Source organism: Gavia stellata, chromosome 18 (assembly GCF_030936135.1).
Source record: "Gavia stellata isolate bGavSte3 chromosome 18, bGavSte3.hap2, whole genome shotgun sequence".
NCBI classification, from domain to species: Eukaryota; Metazoa; Chordata; class Aves; order Gaviiformes; family Gaviidae; genus Gavia; species Gavia stellata.
The window spans coordinates 3,385,451-3,401,187 of NC_082611.1; the positions used below are offsets into that span (position 1 = coordinate 3,385,451).

Here is a 15,737-nt window from a genome sequence, read left to right on the forward strand (position 1 = left end):
CTGGTCCAGCTGTCGCATCCCGCATCCTTTCCACCCCCACCCATGGGCTGCGGTCCGGACCCTTGGCTCGGCCCCCTCCAACGTGGCAGCGCTGGGTGGGAACGTGCTCCTGAGAAGTCTCCCTCCTGCAGAACCGTGCCCACGAGCATTGCTGTCTTTAGACCGAGAGCAAATCCCTCAGGCATTGGATGCTGGACACTGGGATCACCATCAAGTGCCAGCTTGAGCAAATCCCAATTTCCAGGACACCCAGCCTGCTCCGTTGTCCCCTCCTGCCTGAGGACAGCCCTCTCCGTGCGGACCTGCCGTTTCCATTACCAACCAGCGGCCCTGTCCCCATCCCAGGGCATCCCCGTGACCTGAGGCTTTTGGGGAGTTTGCAAAGGGGCATCATCCACCTTTGCAAACCGGCCCCCCGTATTTCCCAGGGAGTCAGCATTTGTAAACTCCTCCTGTTCTTGTGCAAGCAGCCCTGGCCCCCCTCCAGCGCTTGGTTTATCCAGGCACCGGCTACTCCCAAGCTTTGCACGGGCGTTGGACATCAACAAAGGCTCTCCAGAGGCAGAGGGTGAGTGCTGAAAGGAGAGATTCGCGCCCGGGGGTGTGGGCCTGCTCCCTTCCCAAAGTGTTCGCCGGCAAGTCACAACACCTACACTAGCTGGGACGGACGAGTGGGGCAAAAACCTCAGGGTAGCGGGAGCTCAGCCTGCAGTCGCTGGGTTGCAGCCTACAGGCTCTGCCGGGATTAACGTCCCTGCGGGAACGTTGAGTGGGGTGCAGGATGGCACAGTCTCTCTTAGCCGTGATGCCGGAGCCGAGCAGAGCCACCGCTGGCACCGCCACCCGCTGAAACAGCCACCGAGCTCTCTGTTAAGTGAAGTGATTTGTCTACACCCCTTTGGTCTACACCAACTTGTTGTCCACCTCAAGACTGCTCTGGCCAGCATCGCACCTGAGAGGATTTTTACAACCTCCATGCTCTCCCTCGGGAGATGCAACCTCAGAGCCAAGCGATGTGTTTTTTCATCCCTTCGGCAGCAGCAGGGGAGGGAATGGTCCGGGCAGGGTGGACCGGGAGCGGTCGCAACTTAGCAGATGAGCATCAGCATCACTGCTGCAGCTGTCACGGTCTGAAGATCCGAACAAGGTAAAACGTGGGGAGTATCCTTTATTAGATGAGCTTGACAAGAGCTGGAGAAAACCTTCGAGGCATACGAGACTCCAGGTCCTCAAGTCTCAGGAAAAAAAACTGTGTAACCAGCCGCTTGTCTTTCGGATCAGTCCCTCTCCCAAGCACGCTCACCTCCCTGCACACACCGTGCCACGCTTGAAGGTTGGCAAAGCCAAAAAAAGCTGGGCTCTGCAGTCGCTGGAGGGGATTTTCCAGGCCTTCCCTACCTGCCCTCCTACTCTGGCTCTGCGTTGCTGCACCCAGCCAAGCTTACCAGACACGAGCCTCAGAGAGCCCCATGGCCAACTACAGCTTCAGACAACGATCAGCCGCGTCCAAACACCTCGTCTAAGCAAAGGCTGCGGCCACCGCTTGGACAGGCAACGTGCTCCTCTGCCCGGCGCAGCTCCTTGCTTCTGCTGGGGTGGTTAGTATTACTGTCACTTCTCTGGGAAGTATCTGCCCTTTCGTTTGGTTTTTGTAAACATATCTTGCTGCGTACGGGGCTCGCCCAGGAGCAAGCTCTGCTTTTGCACAGGGGAGCAGCCGCGGGACCGGGCTGGCTGCAGGTCTGGAGCTGCTCCCACCTCCACAGCAGAGCTCCTGCGCGGCATTGGGTCAAAGCCTTTCCTACCGGCTCGCCTAAGCAGACTTCTCCAGGAGATGGTGGAAATCATCTCAGGAGTGCCTCTGGAAATCATCCTCTGTAGTTAAACGCCTGCCTTTGAAGCTGGGACCTGACTTTTTGCCTCGTACTCCTCGGGGCCAAGAGCCCTGATGGCAGAACAAGGCTGATGAAAGCTCCCAGCCTCTCAAGGGTGCTCCGCGGCTAAATGTACGGAGACACAACAGTGCTGAGTGTTTAGAAAGGGCTGGTGATGAACCATGCTCACTCCAACCAGGAGGAAGACACGGCACCATGCTCTGCATCCCCAGGCAATCCCCTGCAGCGGTGCCTCCTCCCGGCACCTCCTTCTGCCGTGCACGTCCCCGCGCAGTGGGATCCTGTCTGAAGGCATCACCACAACGCTGCTGCAACTTTTCCTGAGCAAAGCCGGAAATGCTGCTTTGCTGTCAAATGCTCGATCGGTCTCTCAGAGCACGTGGACTAGAGGCAAAGACGGAGAGCAGCGATGACCACGGGACGGTCACCAGTGCTGGGGACAGCCCCATGTGGAGGACCAGGGGGATGCTTCATGGCATCTTCACCCAGAGGAATGGCACACAGGGGAAGCCCAGTGGCAGAGGGGACACAGAGGGACCACAGACTTTCTTTAGGAGATTGCTATGGGCCAAAGTCCGTCTGAGCATCTTGGCCACCGAATTGCTCAGACTGAGTCTTTTTATTTATTTCTGAGACCGTCTGAGTGGGGAGAGAAGGTCACCCTGGAAGGAGGATCTGTGCTGTCCCAGCTCTTACCTTTCACCGCCAGCACAATGGCTCCAAGGACCATGATGAGCGTTTGCAACGCATCGGTGTAGATGACGGCCGCCAGCCCCCCTGCACAAGAGGAAGGCCCAACGTCAGGAGCGCCGCCGGCTTCGGGCTGGCTCGGTCCTGAATCCCAACAAAGCTGCTCGCACTCACGGGGACGTGCCTGTCACCAGCCTTGTCCTGCCGACACTGCGGTGATGGGGCTACAGCGGGAGCATGAAGGGGGAACAGCTCCTCAGCAGGTCTGGTGTCGAGGGGCAACAGCACCCCTGCAGATGGGGTGAGGGGAGCAGCCGATAGCTGCGGGGGCTGCAGTCTCACCCAGGGCAGAGAAGGGGAGCCGAGGAATGGCAGGACAGGAGGGATGCAGCCCCACGTCCCCACGCCAGCCCCAACCCCGGCTCTTTGGATGCTCCAGCAAGCAGACCCCATTCAGGATGCTGACCTCATCATTCATCCCACCTCTCCCTAACACCATAGCAGTCCTCCCTCTTCATACATCCCTCAGCTCTCCTCCCTACCCTACGGTTTTATTTTTCCAGCACTTGATGCTTAGTGGGGTCCCCCCTGGCCAGCCAGCCGGCAGCATTTCTCCCTTCCCATCCCAAGCTCTCCCTCCGGACCTGTTGCAAACCCAGGAGCTGCTTACCTAGTCAGAAAGCAATTACTCAGCACACGAACAAAAACATTAAAAAGTAGCGGAGCTAGAGAAAATGGGTCAAAAATTGAACCAGTTTCAACCCCAGTCACTGACTCACATCTCGGGAATTCAGGGCTGCACCGTCCCCAGCCGTGCCTGGGAGCTGGAGGGATGTTCTCAGGATCTGGGTGACGCAATGATCACACCCTCTGCCTGAGCTCACGCCGAAAAGCCTTACTTCACAACAAGCCTTGTGGGCAGGAAAAAACCCAAGATGGGATTTGCTTAAAACCAAAGTCTTGCAAAATCCACCATGTTTCGGATATACTTAAACTGTTTCCCGCTTTGATGGCTGGGACAAGATAGGGAGGGAGAATTTACTGCCGGCTGTCTCCACTGGCACTACCAGGGGAGGGAACGTCCCAGCCATAATAATAACCGAAAGGGTTGGCAGGGATGCACAGTGCCGTGGTCCGAGAGCAAGACTGCAAGTCAGGAACCCACAATTTCCAACTCCAGCTCCAAAACATCATCGCCTCTGGATCACAAAAGAACCGTATGGATTGACCCTGCACAAAAATAGCTGGTCCCATGACGGGGAGGCACGGGCAAGAAATATTCCTGAAAGTTTTGCAGAGGGAGGGCAGCAAGGTGCATCGAGGGCAGGGCAAGTGGGAGGGAAATGAGTTGGGTAAAGGGCTGTCAGATTGTAGATTCCACAGTAATGGTCCTGTAATAGGAGAAGCCCTGATTACAGCTGTTACAAATAGGTACACACACAAGAAAGCGTTTAACTATATGATGGAGGAGGAGTGAATTACAAATTAAAAGCTGTAATGACAAAGGAGAGCTCGTGCATTGAGTCACTGCCTGAGCCGACGCTCAAGAAGGATGCTTAGATACTGGCTGGATAGGGCAGGGAATATGAACCCCATTAGTATAAATCCCCAAAGATCTTCCAGGAGCAAAGAAATAATTAAAATAAAATTAAAGCAGGAGTGTAAGTGGTGTGGTTCAACCAAAGAAGAAAGATTGAGGCCAGCAGACACTGAGCAACCTACCCGCAATGGTGTAGAGCCCTGTGACCACCAGCATCAGGACGGTGGAGAGGTAAAGGTCCCAGCCCAGGCAGACTTGCACGAAGAGGGCCCCCGAGTACAGGTCCGTCTGTGCGGGGAAGAAGAAACAGAGGGGCTGGGACAGGTGACATCCACTTGGCTAGACAGCACCCAAGGGCTGTTGCCAGAGCGGCACGGCAGGGAAACGGTCAACACTGTGGGTACAGCGAGGACATTGTGCTGCACGTGCCACGAGGACACCTCCTAAAGTCAGCGCTGAAGCCCCGGGTCCCACGTAGGTGGCCGTGTCACCGCTGCAGGTGGGTGTCACAGGCCACCTTCCCCCAGCCCCCCAAGAGCGGAGCAGGCAGCTCCAGCAGTCATTTGCAACTGGGCCCAGTTGGATGCAGACAGTGGGACGTAAGGGCGGGAGATGACACGCCTCGGGGCGTTAGTGCTGCCACAGCCTTTGAGAGCAAAGCAGGGAGCTGGAGATACTCAGCTCTTTACAGGATCAGACCCTGACCTGAGCTACCTCTTTGCTCCCCCAGTACCTCCAGTCCCCTCCACCGATGGCAGTGCCCCGCTCTCCAGGTGGCATCTCGCCATGCTTTCTGCAGAGCCCTGGAGATGGGGCACCTGGTACCAACCAAGGGGCCACGCTCCACCAAAACACCAGCACCCTTGGGTGCGCCTTGGAGGCAGCCCAAGCCACCCCCCCAGCCCAGCACACCCATGCTGTTTCTGCACCCCGCTGGCCCCCGCGGGGCCGATGCACGGAGGCAGCTGGTATTTCACGTTCTGCTTGGCGGGATTTGCCCTCCTGGCACCCGTGCTGCCAGCAAGGAGGCTGCCAAGGCCCGGCTTCCCCCTCCCCAGCTGCAGCTCAACGGTCCGGGCTGTCAGACCGGTCAGGAGGGCGGCAGCAAGCCTGAAAATGCTGCTGGGGGCAGGAGGGGATCTCCTCCCAGGTGCAGGGACTTTTCAAGGTGCTTGCTGGTACCTGCAATGCCTTTAGTGATGGATGCGGCAGCTCTGTGCCACGTTGCTCAAGCCCATTAGTGGTGCTCAGGTGGGTGCTGGTGGGACAGGACAAGGTGCTGCCCTGCTCCCTGGGGGCCACAGCAGCATTTCAACTGCGACAGCCACTCCACGGTGAGGAGCACACGGGGGCAGCCCCAGCACGGAGCGCAGGACCCCCAGGACTGCTGTTCCTGAGCCCCAATGCCAAGCCACTTCTTTCTTGAGCATCTCTGGGAAAATATCTCCTCCTGGGTTTGCACGGATGGGGAAACCAAGGCATGGGCAAGTGGCAGAAGTTGCTTCTGGCCCCGAGCGAGAAGCGGCAGCCATGGGGTCCTGCACCCCAGCAAGGACCAGCATGAATGCATCCTGCAACACGTCCCCTGACCTTTTCCACCCCCCTTGCAAAGCCCCTGGAAGAAACTCAGGGTTTCTGCTTGGCCACAGAAGGACAGACTGACTCCACGTCCAACACGCTGCCTCCACCCACCCCAGCATCTCCTGCACCCGCATCATGTCCCACAGGGACGCCGGGAGCGTGCCTCTGCCTGGAGGAGCATGCACAGGCCTGCAGCTCACTCAGATGCCAAACGCCCTCAAGATGATTGACACCCCAAAAGTGACCACCGAGTCTCACCCACGGGAGGGCTGGACCCACGCAGGGAGGACTGGTAACGGTCTCGTGGGAATGAGACATAAAACAGAGACTCAGAGGGAGCTGGGAAACCTTCTCTAACAAAAGCAGTGATGCTGCAGGAGGAAAGAACCAGATGCAGCAGCCAGTGCCTGTGCCACCTCCACATCTCCACCCGCAGCTGAGATCCAGACATCCCCAGCGCTCGGCTGGGGTGTCTTCACAAAAACCGTGTTTGGAGAAGGAAACGGGGCCAGAAGAGGCAGGAAGAGGCAAGACGAGCTGACTCCACGCCCTCGCCTGGAGCCGTGACAGCTTCCCACAGCCAACGCATCAGCTCCGATCTGACATCTTTCTTCACACACCTCCCAAAAACCATCCCCCAAACAGCAGGGCTGTCTTGCCCGGTCATGCGGGAGCAGTCGTTTGGGATTAGTGACGGGGAGGACTGGTGTTATTTCCCATATCGCACCTCCTTCTCCCAGCTCTGCCCTTCCTCCTCCCAGCGCTGCTCCAGCAAGCTCGCCACGCGGGAGCTGAGGACTGTCATTGTGTGATGGAGAGGGGCCACGCAGGATGACGCGATGGAAGAACCAAGGCGCGTGCCACCTAGCAGGGCTCCATCAGCCACGAAACCCAGTAGGTGAGCACACATCCAGCTTCAGCACAACATGAAAGCCCATTCCCTAGCAGATGAGCCCACACCATTAGGCATAACGTTGGTTAAATCACAAATCAAACCAACCAGAAGAGCACTTACACCATGATCCTGAGAATCCTAATTGAGGGACTGTTCCATGACATCTGGATGAGGCTTTACACCGCAGTCATGCCTAGCATTCTCAAGGGAGGTATTATGTGTCCTCAGCTGCACTTGGGCTTGGCCATGTCTCTGGGAGAGCCCTCGCCAGCAGCAAGAGGCAATTCAGCCCTGGAATGTCCTGCTGAAGAGGAACCAACTCACAGGCAACTATGCCAAAACCTCCATCAGTGGCTCCTCTTTGACAGATGCCTTTTCCCGACAAATGCGATCCAACTACAGCTTGATACCACAGAGACCACCAAGCAGCCCTACAAGAGGACAACTAAGCCATTCATGCAGCGTGAGCTTCAACTACAAGGCAGAAGAGCCCCAACCAAAGGCCCTCAGCCATCTCCTCCCAACGCAACCTGAAGTGGGAACCCAAAATATTTTGAGCCTCCCCAGCACAGTGCCAGCCAAGCATCCCTGGTGTCTTCCGGAGCTCCCAGTGTCCTTTGGAGGGATCCATCACTTGTCATCTCAGCACCTGCCTAAAGTCATGCCGCCCTGTGACTGCCTGCTTCTCCAGCAACCCTTCCCCAGGGCCCAGCTGCAAAGACTCAGCCCTGGACAAGGTATTTCGTAACTGCTTCTCCTGGCTTTCTCAATGCTTAATCATTTTTGCAGTCGTCTGCAAATGAGTCTAAGCCTTTGCTATGAGGAAGCAGAGGTATCTCCACCTCCCTTCCTGGTAATTCTGCTAGGGTGGGAAAAAATAAAAGCACATGTGACCGAGTCGTTAATAAGACACCCCAAATACAAAAACAAGCTAATTAAAACCAGGCATGACCTATTCACAAAACAAGTCCTTTCAACTGTAAAAGGAGAGCAGAAGCCTTTGAAGTCAGGCCTCATAATCCAGCGAGATCCCTGCCTCCACTGGTGACCTCACTTGGAAACTCATTCTTACCCAACATAGTCAATGCCTTCCCAATGAAAGCTGGCTTTAGAGACAGCTTGGATTTAACAACTGATGAAGCCAAAGCCTCAGCAGAACAAGTTCCCCAGGGTACAGAGGAGTCTCCAGGGTCTCTTCACCAAGGCTAGGACGCCTGTGCAGCTCCTCATGTGTGCTTAGCTAGGGGGGCTGCCATCTCTCAGCAGGACTTTGGGCTGTCCTGCTGCACTCTGCCATGAAACGTGGAGGGTTGGGGTCCACCAAAGGGTAAATCCCAGGAGAGGAGGGACTGTCATCCCCCCTGCCCCAAAAGAAGAGCCATGGGAGCAGCAGTGACACAGTGTCTCAGCTCAGGAGAATGTGGAGCAGAGATCCATGCATAAACCCAGCATCTGCAGGGAGAGGAGTCAGGAAAAGCCCAGCTAGTCCCAGGCTTTGAGGCAGCCCCCAGTGAGGACCAAAGGAACCCCTCACCGGGCACCAGCGCTGCGTAATTGCCCTGAGTTTCGCACTCTTCTCCCACGGTCCCTGCTGTGGTCACCACCAGGGATGGGACATTGGGCCAGTTTGGCAACGCCCTGCATGTCCGCAGACATTCATCCCAACCCACTGTTGGAAACAACCATTGTTTGTGAGATTTACCATGAATGGAGCCAGATGCCAAGATAATTCCCTTATTAGGCTGATTCCTCTTCTGTTGCATCCTGCATGACTCAGAGATCAGAGAAAACTCAGCAGACCAAAGAAACTATAGCACTGGCTGAGAAAAGGCACAGGAAGAGGCATTTGGGAGTGTCCACCAGGCTCCAAACACAAGGTTGTGCTGAGAAGGACCAGGAGAAATGCAGAGGTTCCCATCGGTGCAGGCACTGCGCAGAGATGATCTACAGGTTCATCTGGTGTTAGGGAAGGGGTGACACCACAACGGTCTCCCAAGCTAAGAATGAACTTGTAGGACGTCCATCCCTTCTGGGCAAAGCCACGGAGAGACTGGAAACCAAAGGGACCAAGCACATCCCCGTGGCATGGTAGGGCACTGTTTTATAAGAGAAGAGGGGGCATCTGCGATAGTCTGGAAAGAGACTCAAAGACAACCAGCCCTCAAACTACTGGTGATTTCTTTCTTCAAATTCAGACCAGCAAGAACAAACTACCCCACCAGAAATCCCATCCCAGCTTCCAACCTTTCCTTTTAAACGCCAGCAGGGATTCACGCAGATCCTAGGGACCAACACCACAGACACGGATGCTCCAGCATCTCCCTCGAGCTCCTCCCAGCTCTTTGTCAGGAGCAGGGGAGAGATGTCTCCTGAGCAGCACACAGGAGGGGAATAAGTGATAACAGTTTACTGGACATTAGGACAATCGGGGAATAATCAAAACTGTCACTGCTCAAACTTGCAAACTGAACTGGTGCTCTAGGAGCCACCAGGCTGATTTCAGGAGAAATGCCATAGGATTTTCAATACCATAAATGATAAGGGTATAAAGAGTATCAGTTTTATGGGAAGAACGCCCTCCAGCACGATGGGACATGGTTTTGGGGGAGAAAATACAGGTGACAGCTGCACTGACGGAGTCACCAGCATCACCTCTACCACGCCGAAAGCCCTGCATCAGCAGGAACACGGGAAGGGCTGCCACCTCCCCTGCAACCTGCCTTTTAAACCCAAAGCATAGTGCCTTGCCCAAGGTCAAGCTCACAGGAAGGAGACGGTGTCTCCTGGACCCGGGGACATCACATCACACAGCGCTGGGGTCTGTCCGAGGTGGGCTCAGCCTCTCCCTTTGCATTAAGCGCTGATGGATGTGTGCAGGATGTGTCCTCCTCGTCACTCACAGGGAGACTCGGGGGATCCCCCAGAACTCAGCCCCGGGGCCTGGGGCTGCGAAGCCGCTGAGGAGAAGGCAGAAACACCGCGCAGGGAGCGATGCTGCATCCAGCCAAGCTGGTGTTTGCGATGCACGCAGCTGGCGAGCGCAGAGGCAGGCACTGAGCGCCTCGCCGTGGGGAAACACGCTTCGGCACCGGCCCCCCTGCCCTGCAGCCAGCCACTTCTTGCAGCCAGCCAGATGCAAAAGCACATTTCTTGCAGCTGACCACCTACAAGAGCACATTTCTAGTAGCTGGCCGCATGCAAAAGCACATTTCTTGCAGCCAGTCACCTGCAAAAGCGTATTTCTTTTCGCCGGCGAAATGCAGAAGCCCCAGCAGACCCTGGGTCGGATCCACCTGCTCCATCGGAGCTGGCGGTGCAGGATTGCTCCCTCCGGCGTGTTTTCTCCTCCAGATCGTCTCTGAGCTGTTTGCTCTTGATGTCTGTCTCGCTGTCTGCAGCCCCCCAGGGCTGTCTGTGCCTGGCCCTCTCCATCTTGCCCTAGGCCTGGTGTCACAGTCTTTTTAGCTGTTTTACCTCGGATAAACTCTTGCCACGGTTCGGGAGCAGGGACTGCACACAGGGAACTGTGAATGAGGCCAAAATGGGGTGAAAACATCCCTGTGGAAAAGTGCCTGAAAATCAGGCACTTTCTGTACATGCTTCGGCATCTTATAGGTGCAGCAAGACTTCCTTTCCTCAGAAAACCCGTGTGCCCTAAAGCAACAAATCCATTCCAAATTCAGTTCCTGGCTCTGCTGCATCCCTCGGGGAGTGCTGGAAAGCATCGCTGCTGGAGCACGGAGTAAAAACCCAGACGATGCAACCCAGCCTCCGAGCACGTTTCATCTGCAACCTCTGCTACAAGGCGAGTGCACCGTGAGTTTGGGAATCCTGACACCCAGCCACGCATCCGTCAGGGCCGCCCAGGCATGAACATCACTGCTGGATCTACCTACGAACACACAGGGTGTTGTAGATGGCACCTGCCCACAAATTCCCACCTCCTGTCCTGCTCCCTCCTAGAGCATCCTGCAGCAGCTGCTCTCCCCTGACATGGCTACATGAGGTTTGAGCCCCAGAATAACCTTTTGCTTTCTGGAAATCAGATCTGTCACAGAGTCGAGCAGGACCTACTCACAGAGATTTTGGTGAAGATGGAGAGCAGGAGTGACAGGCTGGAGAGGTACATCCGAATCCTCTCCCCTCCAAACCTTCGCTGGAGATACTCGGGCATCGTGACAATCTGCCGGAGTGAAAGAGAGCGATCACTGCCCTGTCCAGGCCATCTCCTCCAGGGATGGTCCCAGGGAAGGCAAGGGGACAGCTGTATTCCCAGAGCAGGGCTTAGGAGTCTCAAAGGACAGTGGTGTCAGCCCTCCGGGGAGCAGGGGACCCGGCCGGGGCCATGCTCCCTGCAGCAGGCTCAGGGCAGCTCTACGTACCCCAGATGAGATGTAGACCGGCACAAACACCCAGGCCAGCGCCAGAAGAGCGTAGGTCGCCTGTTGGGAAGGAAGAACGTGGCACAGATGGAAAAAACGCTGATCCTGCTGCAGCTTGACATTGGCTACAACACTAGACCCCATCCGCTACTCCTGACCCAGCCCCAGCTCGCCCTCAAATGCGCATTTACATCCCCAAACGGCTTCAGGGGGCAGGGGCAGGGACACGAGGGCATGGTGGAGACACCCCCCCGGCACTCCCGCCAGCAGGAGCCCACTCCCCTCAGCCCTTCAGCTCCTGACCAGCCGTTTCCCACTAACTCCTTGAGCACCAAGCAAGCCAAATGCCCTATTTTTGGTGCAGAACCCAAGGACTTTGGAAGCAACGGGTGGGGAAGCAGGGAATGGGTGACCTATTCAGCTGGACTTGGGAAGCTCTGCACTGAAATGTCCTTTTCCTTGAGCACATGGGCTTGGGTTGACTCCAAACTCACTGTACATGCACTAGACATGAGCTGGAGGAGCTGACTTAGCAGGGTTGCGTTAATTACCCCCTGCACGACTCCTCCCAAGCCTTTCGAGACGTTGTGTGAAGCTGCTGTGAAATGGGCCATCTGCTGCTACATGGCTCTAGAAACTCATTTTCTTAATAACACGACACGTTTCTTACATTCCACTCAAAGCCGGTGACAGCGATTCCCCCGGCAGCACCAGTCCCGGCCAGCCCGATGAAGAGCCCCGAGCCTTCGCTGCTGGCGAAGAGAGAGGCGCCGATCTGCGGAGGAGCAGAGGAGATGCTGCGGGTGCTCGCAGGTGGGGTGCCCAGCCGCTGGCTCCCCGTGGCTTGGCACGGCAGTCGCGCCAGCTGGACCAGCTTTGGTGCTTCCCCAGCAGCACAGCCCCAAGGGGATAACTCAGTAAGAGGAAGCGGCAAAAATAAAGTCTGAACAGGAGCAGCAGAGCGCAGACCTCCCCCGCCACTTTTAAAAGCAAAGTGTGGCCAAAGATACAGGGATGTGTACATATTTTGCAAGAAAAACCCTTAACAGACTCCTATCCAGGTAGGCGTGAGCCCCAGCAACCAGCGCTCCCGCACATTCAGCTCATCTGGGCATCCCCGGTGGGTTTTGGATGGACTTTCTTGTCTTCAGGGGGATGAGGAGGAGCCACGTGTTGCTGCATTTGCCACACACCCTGCCCAGAGGTGGCCCTGCGCAAGCAGCCAGCGCGAGACATGGAAAGGACCTACAACTAGTTTGTCAAGGGTCAATAAGGAGGGAAAAAAGAAACTTGGGACACCCATGTCTTTTGGGTGCACACGGGGCTGGTGGAGATAGATGTTTGACTCCAGTGACTCCTCTCCAAGTTCAGAGCAGCCTAAGAGGACACCTGACAAGGCGGGTGGGCTCCAGCACCCTTTGTGCAATAAGTGAAACGCAGCTCCGAGGACACAAATCCTGGCAGAAGGAGGTGTAACAGGGTGGGGGAAAGTGTGGGCAGGGGGTGGAGAAAGCAAGGGCGCAGAAGAGGGAATTCAGTAGGAGGGGGAACGGTGCTGGATGTCGCCGCTGCCCAGGGTGTCACAAGAGGGACAGAGGTCTCTACTTACTGGCCACCATGCCATGTCTCTGCCAGCAAGGAAATAGCCACTGATGGTGTTCCTGTTCACCCTGCATGAAGACTGGGAGGAGCAAAGATCAGGACGGAGCACCCTTTCCCTACAAACCCAGACAAGACACCAAGAAACCAAGAACCAAGTCTCCCAGACAAAAAGCCAAGAGACAGGAGACTGTGGATAATTAATGGGAGCTCTGCAACTCGAGCTTAATTACACGAAACGGTGGCTGCACCCCGAGTACCTAGAGCCATGAATAGCAAAGGAGGCACCCCAAGAGCGGGAAGCACAGAGGATGCACCCGTCCTACCGCCATCCCGCGCAGACAGGTTGGCTAATAGGGCTGAGCTTTGGCGACTATTTTTCTGCAAGGCAGAATAAATGGCTTTGGAGAGCCTTTGTCTGGAACTGCGGGTAGCTGAGGGCTTTTTCTGTTAAGCAGGGCATTTGCCTCAACACCCTTTAATAGACAAGCAGATCTGCTTACGCCCAGCAGACCGGAGGCCAGGGGAGAGGTTTGTGCCGTGGTTAATTCCACCTCGTTTTCAGGGTATAGGATTCTTTCTATAGGGGGTAAAAGGGGTGGAGGGTTTGTACAACAGAACAGAGCAAATTCAGCACGGCACGCAAAATGAAGAACAAGGGCAAACTACGACAGGAAAATAATAGAGGCTTTCAAAATATTCCATACAGAAAAGCCAGCCTTGAGAAAAAAAAAAAGACTATTCAAAAAGGAAAGCAAAAAGGGAACAAGAGAAAATGCTCTTACCCATATTCCCACTGCAACGTTTAAGGAAAAATAAACCACTACGACAACAAGGTCAGCAACGCTGAACTGCTGCAAGGGAGCGAAGGATCCAGCAGTGGAATTGCCCTCCATCATTCCTCTGCCTCCTTCTTCATCCTCAGCCTCACACAGACAGTCACTGAATCAGTAACTCGTTAGCGGCTTGAGGGCATTTATCATTAAACAAGCCGGCAGCAGGCACTTCGCTTCCAAAGGTGCTTGGGTGGGCAGCCTGGCTGTCCGCTGCCTCCCTCCCCTCTCAGTTTCCCCACTGCCCTTCCTGAGGGAAGCACGGTCCAGGTGAGCGCCTCTTGATTTTGGTGTCTCACCAACGAGCAGCTACTTAATCTCCATTTCCTTGGGGTTTTCAGCTGCTTCTGCACCAATCTTGAAGAAGCAGCAGGCTCCAGTCCCAGCTGCACCTGCAATTAATGCACAGGCTCCCAGCAGCCTCCCGCAGAGGTGCCTTAAACCTAGATATTGCTGGACAAGAAACTGCCAAGGCTTTTATCGTCTATGAACTGCAAACCAAACCCCAATATTTTTCTTGCAAATACTAAGTCTGGACAGAATCTGCATGATCTTCTGCCTCGTTAATTACTGTAGAAATTGCTGAATAAAGAAGGGGTTTTTAAGTGTTCTTTACATTTGAAGGATCCCAGAGAAATGCCTCTAAGAATAGCTGGCATTTCTGGTGATCTGGTATTTTTGCTCTGGGAAAAGCATGTAGAGATTAGGTAGCTCTGCTGTAATGAAAGGGGTATGAAAAACGTCGGAGTGAAGTCGCACGTGCTTTGCTCCCTTTCAACCGCTCCAGTACAAGGAAAAGCCAAAGGACCAGCAATCCAGTCTTACCACTGCGACTGTTCCCAAATTCTTGAGTCCCCATCGATACAATAATTGCACTGCACGAAACAAGGCAAAGTTGGGGGTTTTCTACATGCTAAAGCAACGATCAAACACAGGAGTTACATGAAGGTCCGGGGTGGAGCCTCAGCACGCCAGCGAGGGCCGACCAGCAGAAACACTCATGGAAGAGATGAAGCTATTGCTCCAAAGGCCAACACAAAACAAGCAGCAGGAAACAACTTTTGAATTTAGTATTTTCTGCTATTTAGTAATCATACTGTTCTCTGCATTGGATGCTTGGCTCATTTTCAAGTGGCAGCACACTTTCCAACCATGTATCACAAGGTTTCACTAATAAAATAAATACACTGCAACTAATACGCCCATCACCGAGACAGGTCAGCGTATTTCTGCTCTCTGAAATAGCCGCTGAGTCACTCAAGCTCAACTGGAATTTAACCCGCATTAACACATTCAAAGTACATGTTAAGTGTTAATACATCAGCTTGGTGTATCTATTAACATCCCTGAAGTGTTTAATAACCTACTGTCATTAAAGTACGACCAGATACAGCCTTGCATTTTGTCATTTCATAGAGACAGAACATACCTCTCTGGACAGGACTGCAAAAATCAAACAGAATAATCTTACGCAGAGTAAGCTCAGAGAATGAAGAGCAGGGTTATCTGAACAGAAACGTGCAGTTGCTTACATAAAATCACCATCTCACTTGCTGAATGTACCAGCAAGATCAAGTACTGTAGATTTTTTAGCAATATCTAGGTCTTCTAGCCACAGTCCAGGCCTCCATCGTTCCAGTGCTGTGCCAAGACAGACAAGGGAAGGAAAAAAAACCCATTTTTATCCTTAAAAGCAAATCAACCTTCCAAAGACCTTGGAAGTTTGTCTCAAGCAGAGAGAAATGGTGTCAACAAAGGTTAGTTTTCACTTCTGGTTTTCAACATGCCAGAAGTTTTATAAACGTTTGCAGGACATTCCCACTGAGAGATATTAGACCAAACAACCCCTAAACGCTCATTAATTCTACCACGATTTTCTCTGCAACGGGTGAGGAACTTAAGTCTCCGAGACTGGAAGCTCACAGTGTGGCAGCTAGCCGGCCATTCCACCCACCCATACCTCAAGATGGTTGGGAAAACAAACCTGAACAAGCTCTGCGCTATGGCTGTATTTTTTAGCTCATCCATACATTCAGGCCAGGCTAGAAACCTCTGAAAAAAACATTTACCTGTGATGACCTGGTTTGGATTTTACCAGCTGGAACCTCTGCCCCCCATGATATGCCCAAGTTCCTGTTGTTCCTTGACATCCAGCCATAGATTTAGCTCCCTCCCACATTCCCCAAAGCCAAGCAGCACACTGGAAGCGTGCCATAACTGCCAAATTACAACTAATCTAAACACATTTGCGATAGCACCTGCAAGCGGATGGTGAAAGGTTGTATTTTGCGTTTTACAAGACTGCTCAGCAGAAGACAACTT

At 54.2% G+C, this 15,737-nt stretch overlaps 1 protein-coding gene across 3 annotated transcripts in view; it reads right to left on the reverse strand.

Annotated features, from left to right (window-relative positions):
- SLC5A10 (solute carrier family 5 member 10) overlaps window positions 1-13,481 on the reverse strand; it is a 41,294-nt gene extending 27,813 nt beyond the window's left edge. Inside the window, exons 1-7 of one of the 3 annotated variants that reach the window (XM_059826693.1) lie at window positions 13,368-13,481; window positions 12,593-12,664; window positions 11,654-11,758; window positions 10,984-11,043; window positions 10,680-10,784; window positions 4,308-4,413; window positions 2,592-2,672 (exon numbers count right to left, since the gene is read on the reverse strand). In XM_059826693.1, the coding sequence (XP_059682676.1) occupies window positions 2,592-2,672; window positions 4,308-4,413; window positions 10,680-10,784; window positions 10,984-11,043; window positions 11,654-11,758; window positions 12,593-12,664; window positions 13,368-13,481 (643 nt within the window). The remainder of the gene's footprint in view (window positions 1-2,591; window positions 2,673-4,307; window positions 4,414-10,679; window positions 10,785-10,983; window positions 11,044-11,653; window positions 11,759-12,592; window positions 12,665-13,367) is intronic. The other 2 variants (XM_059826694.1, XM_059826695.1) reach the window with 2 other exon arrangements.
- Window positions 13,482-15,737: the final 2,256 nt, after the last annotated feature.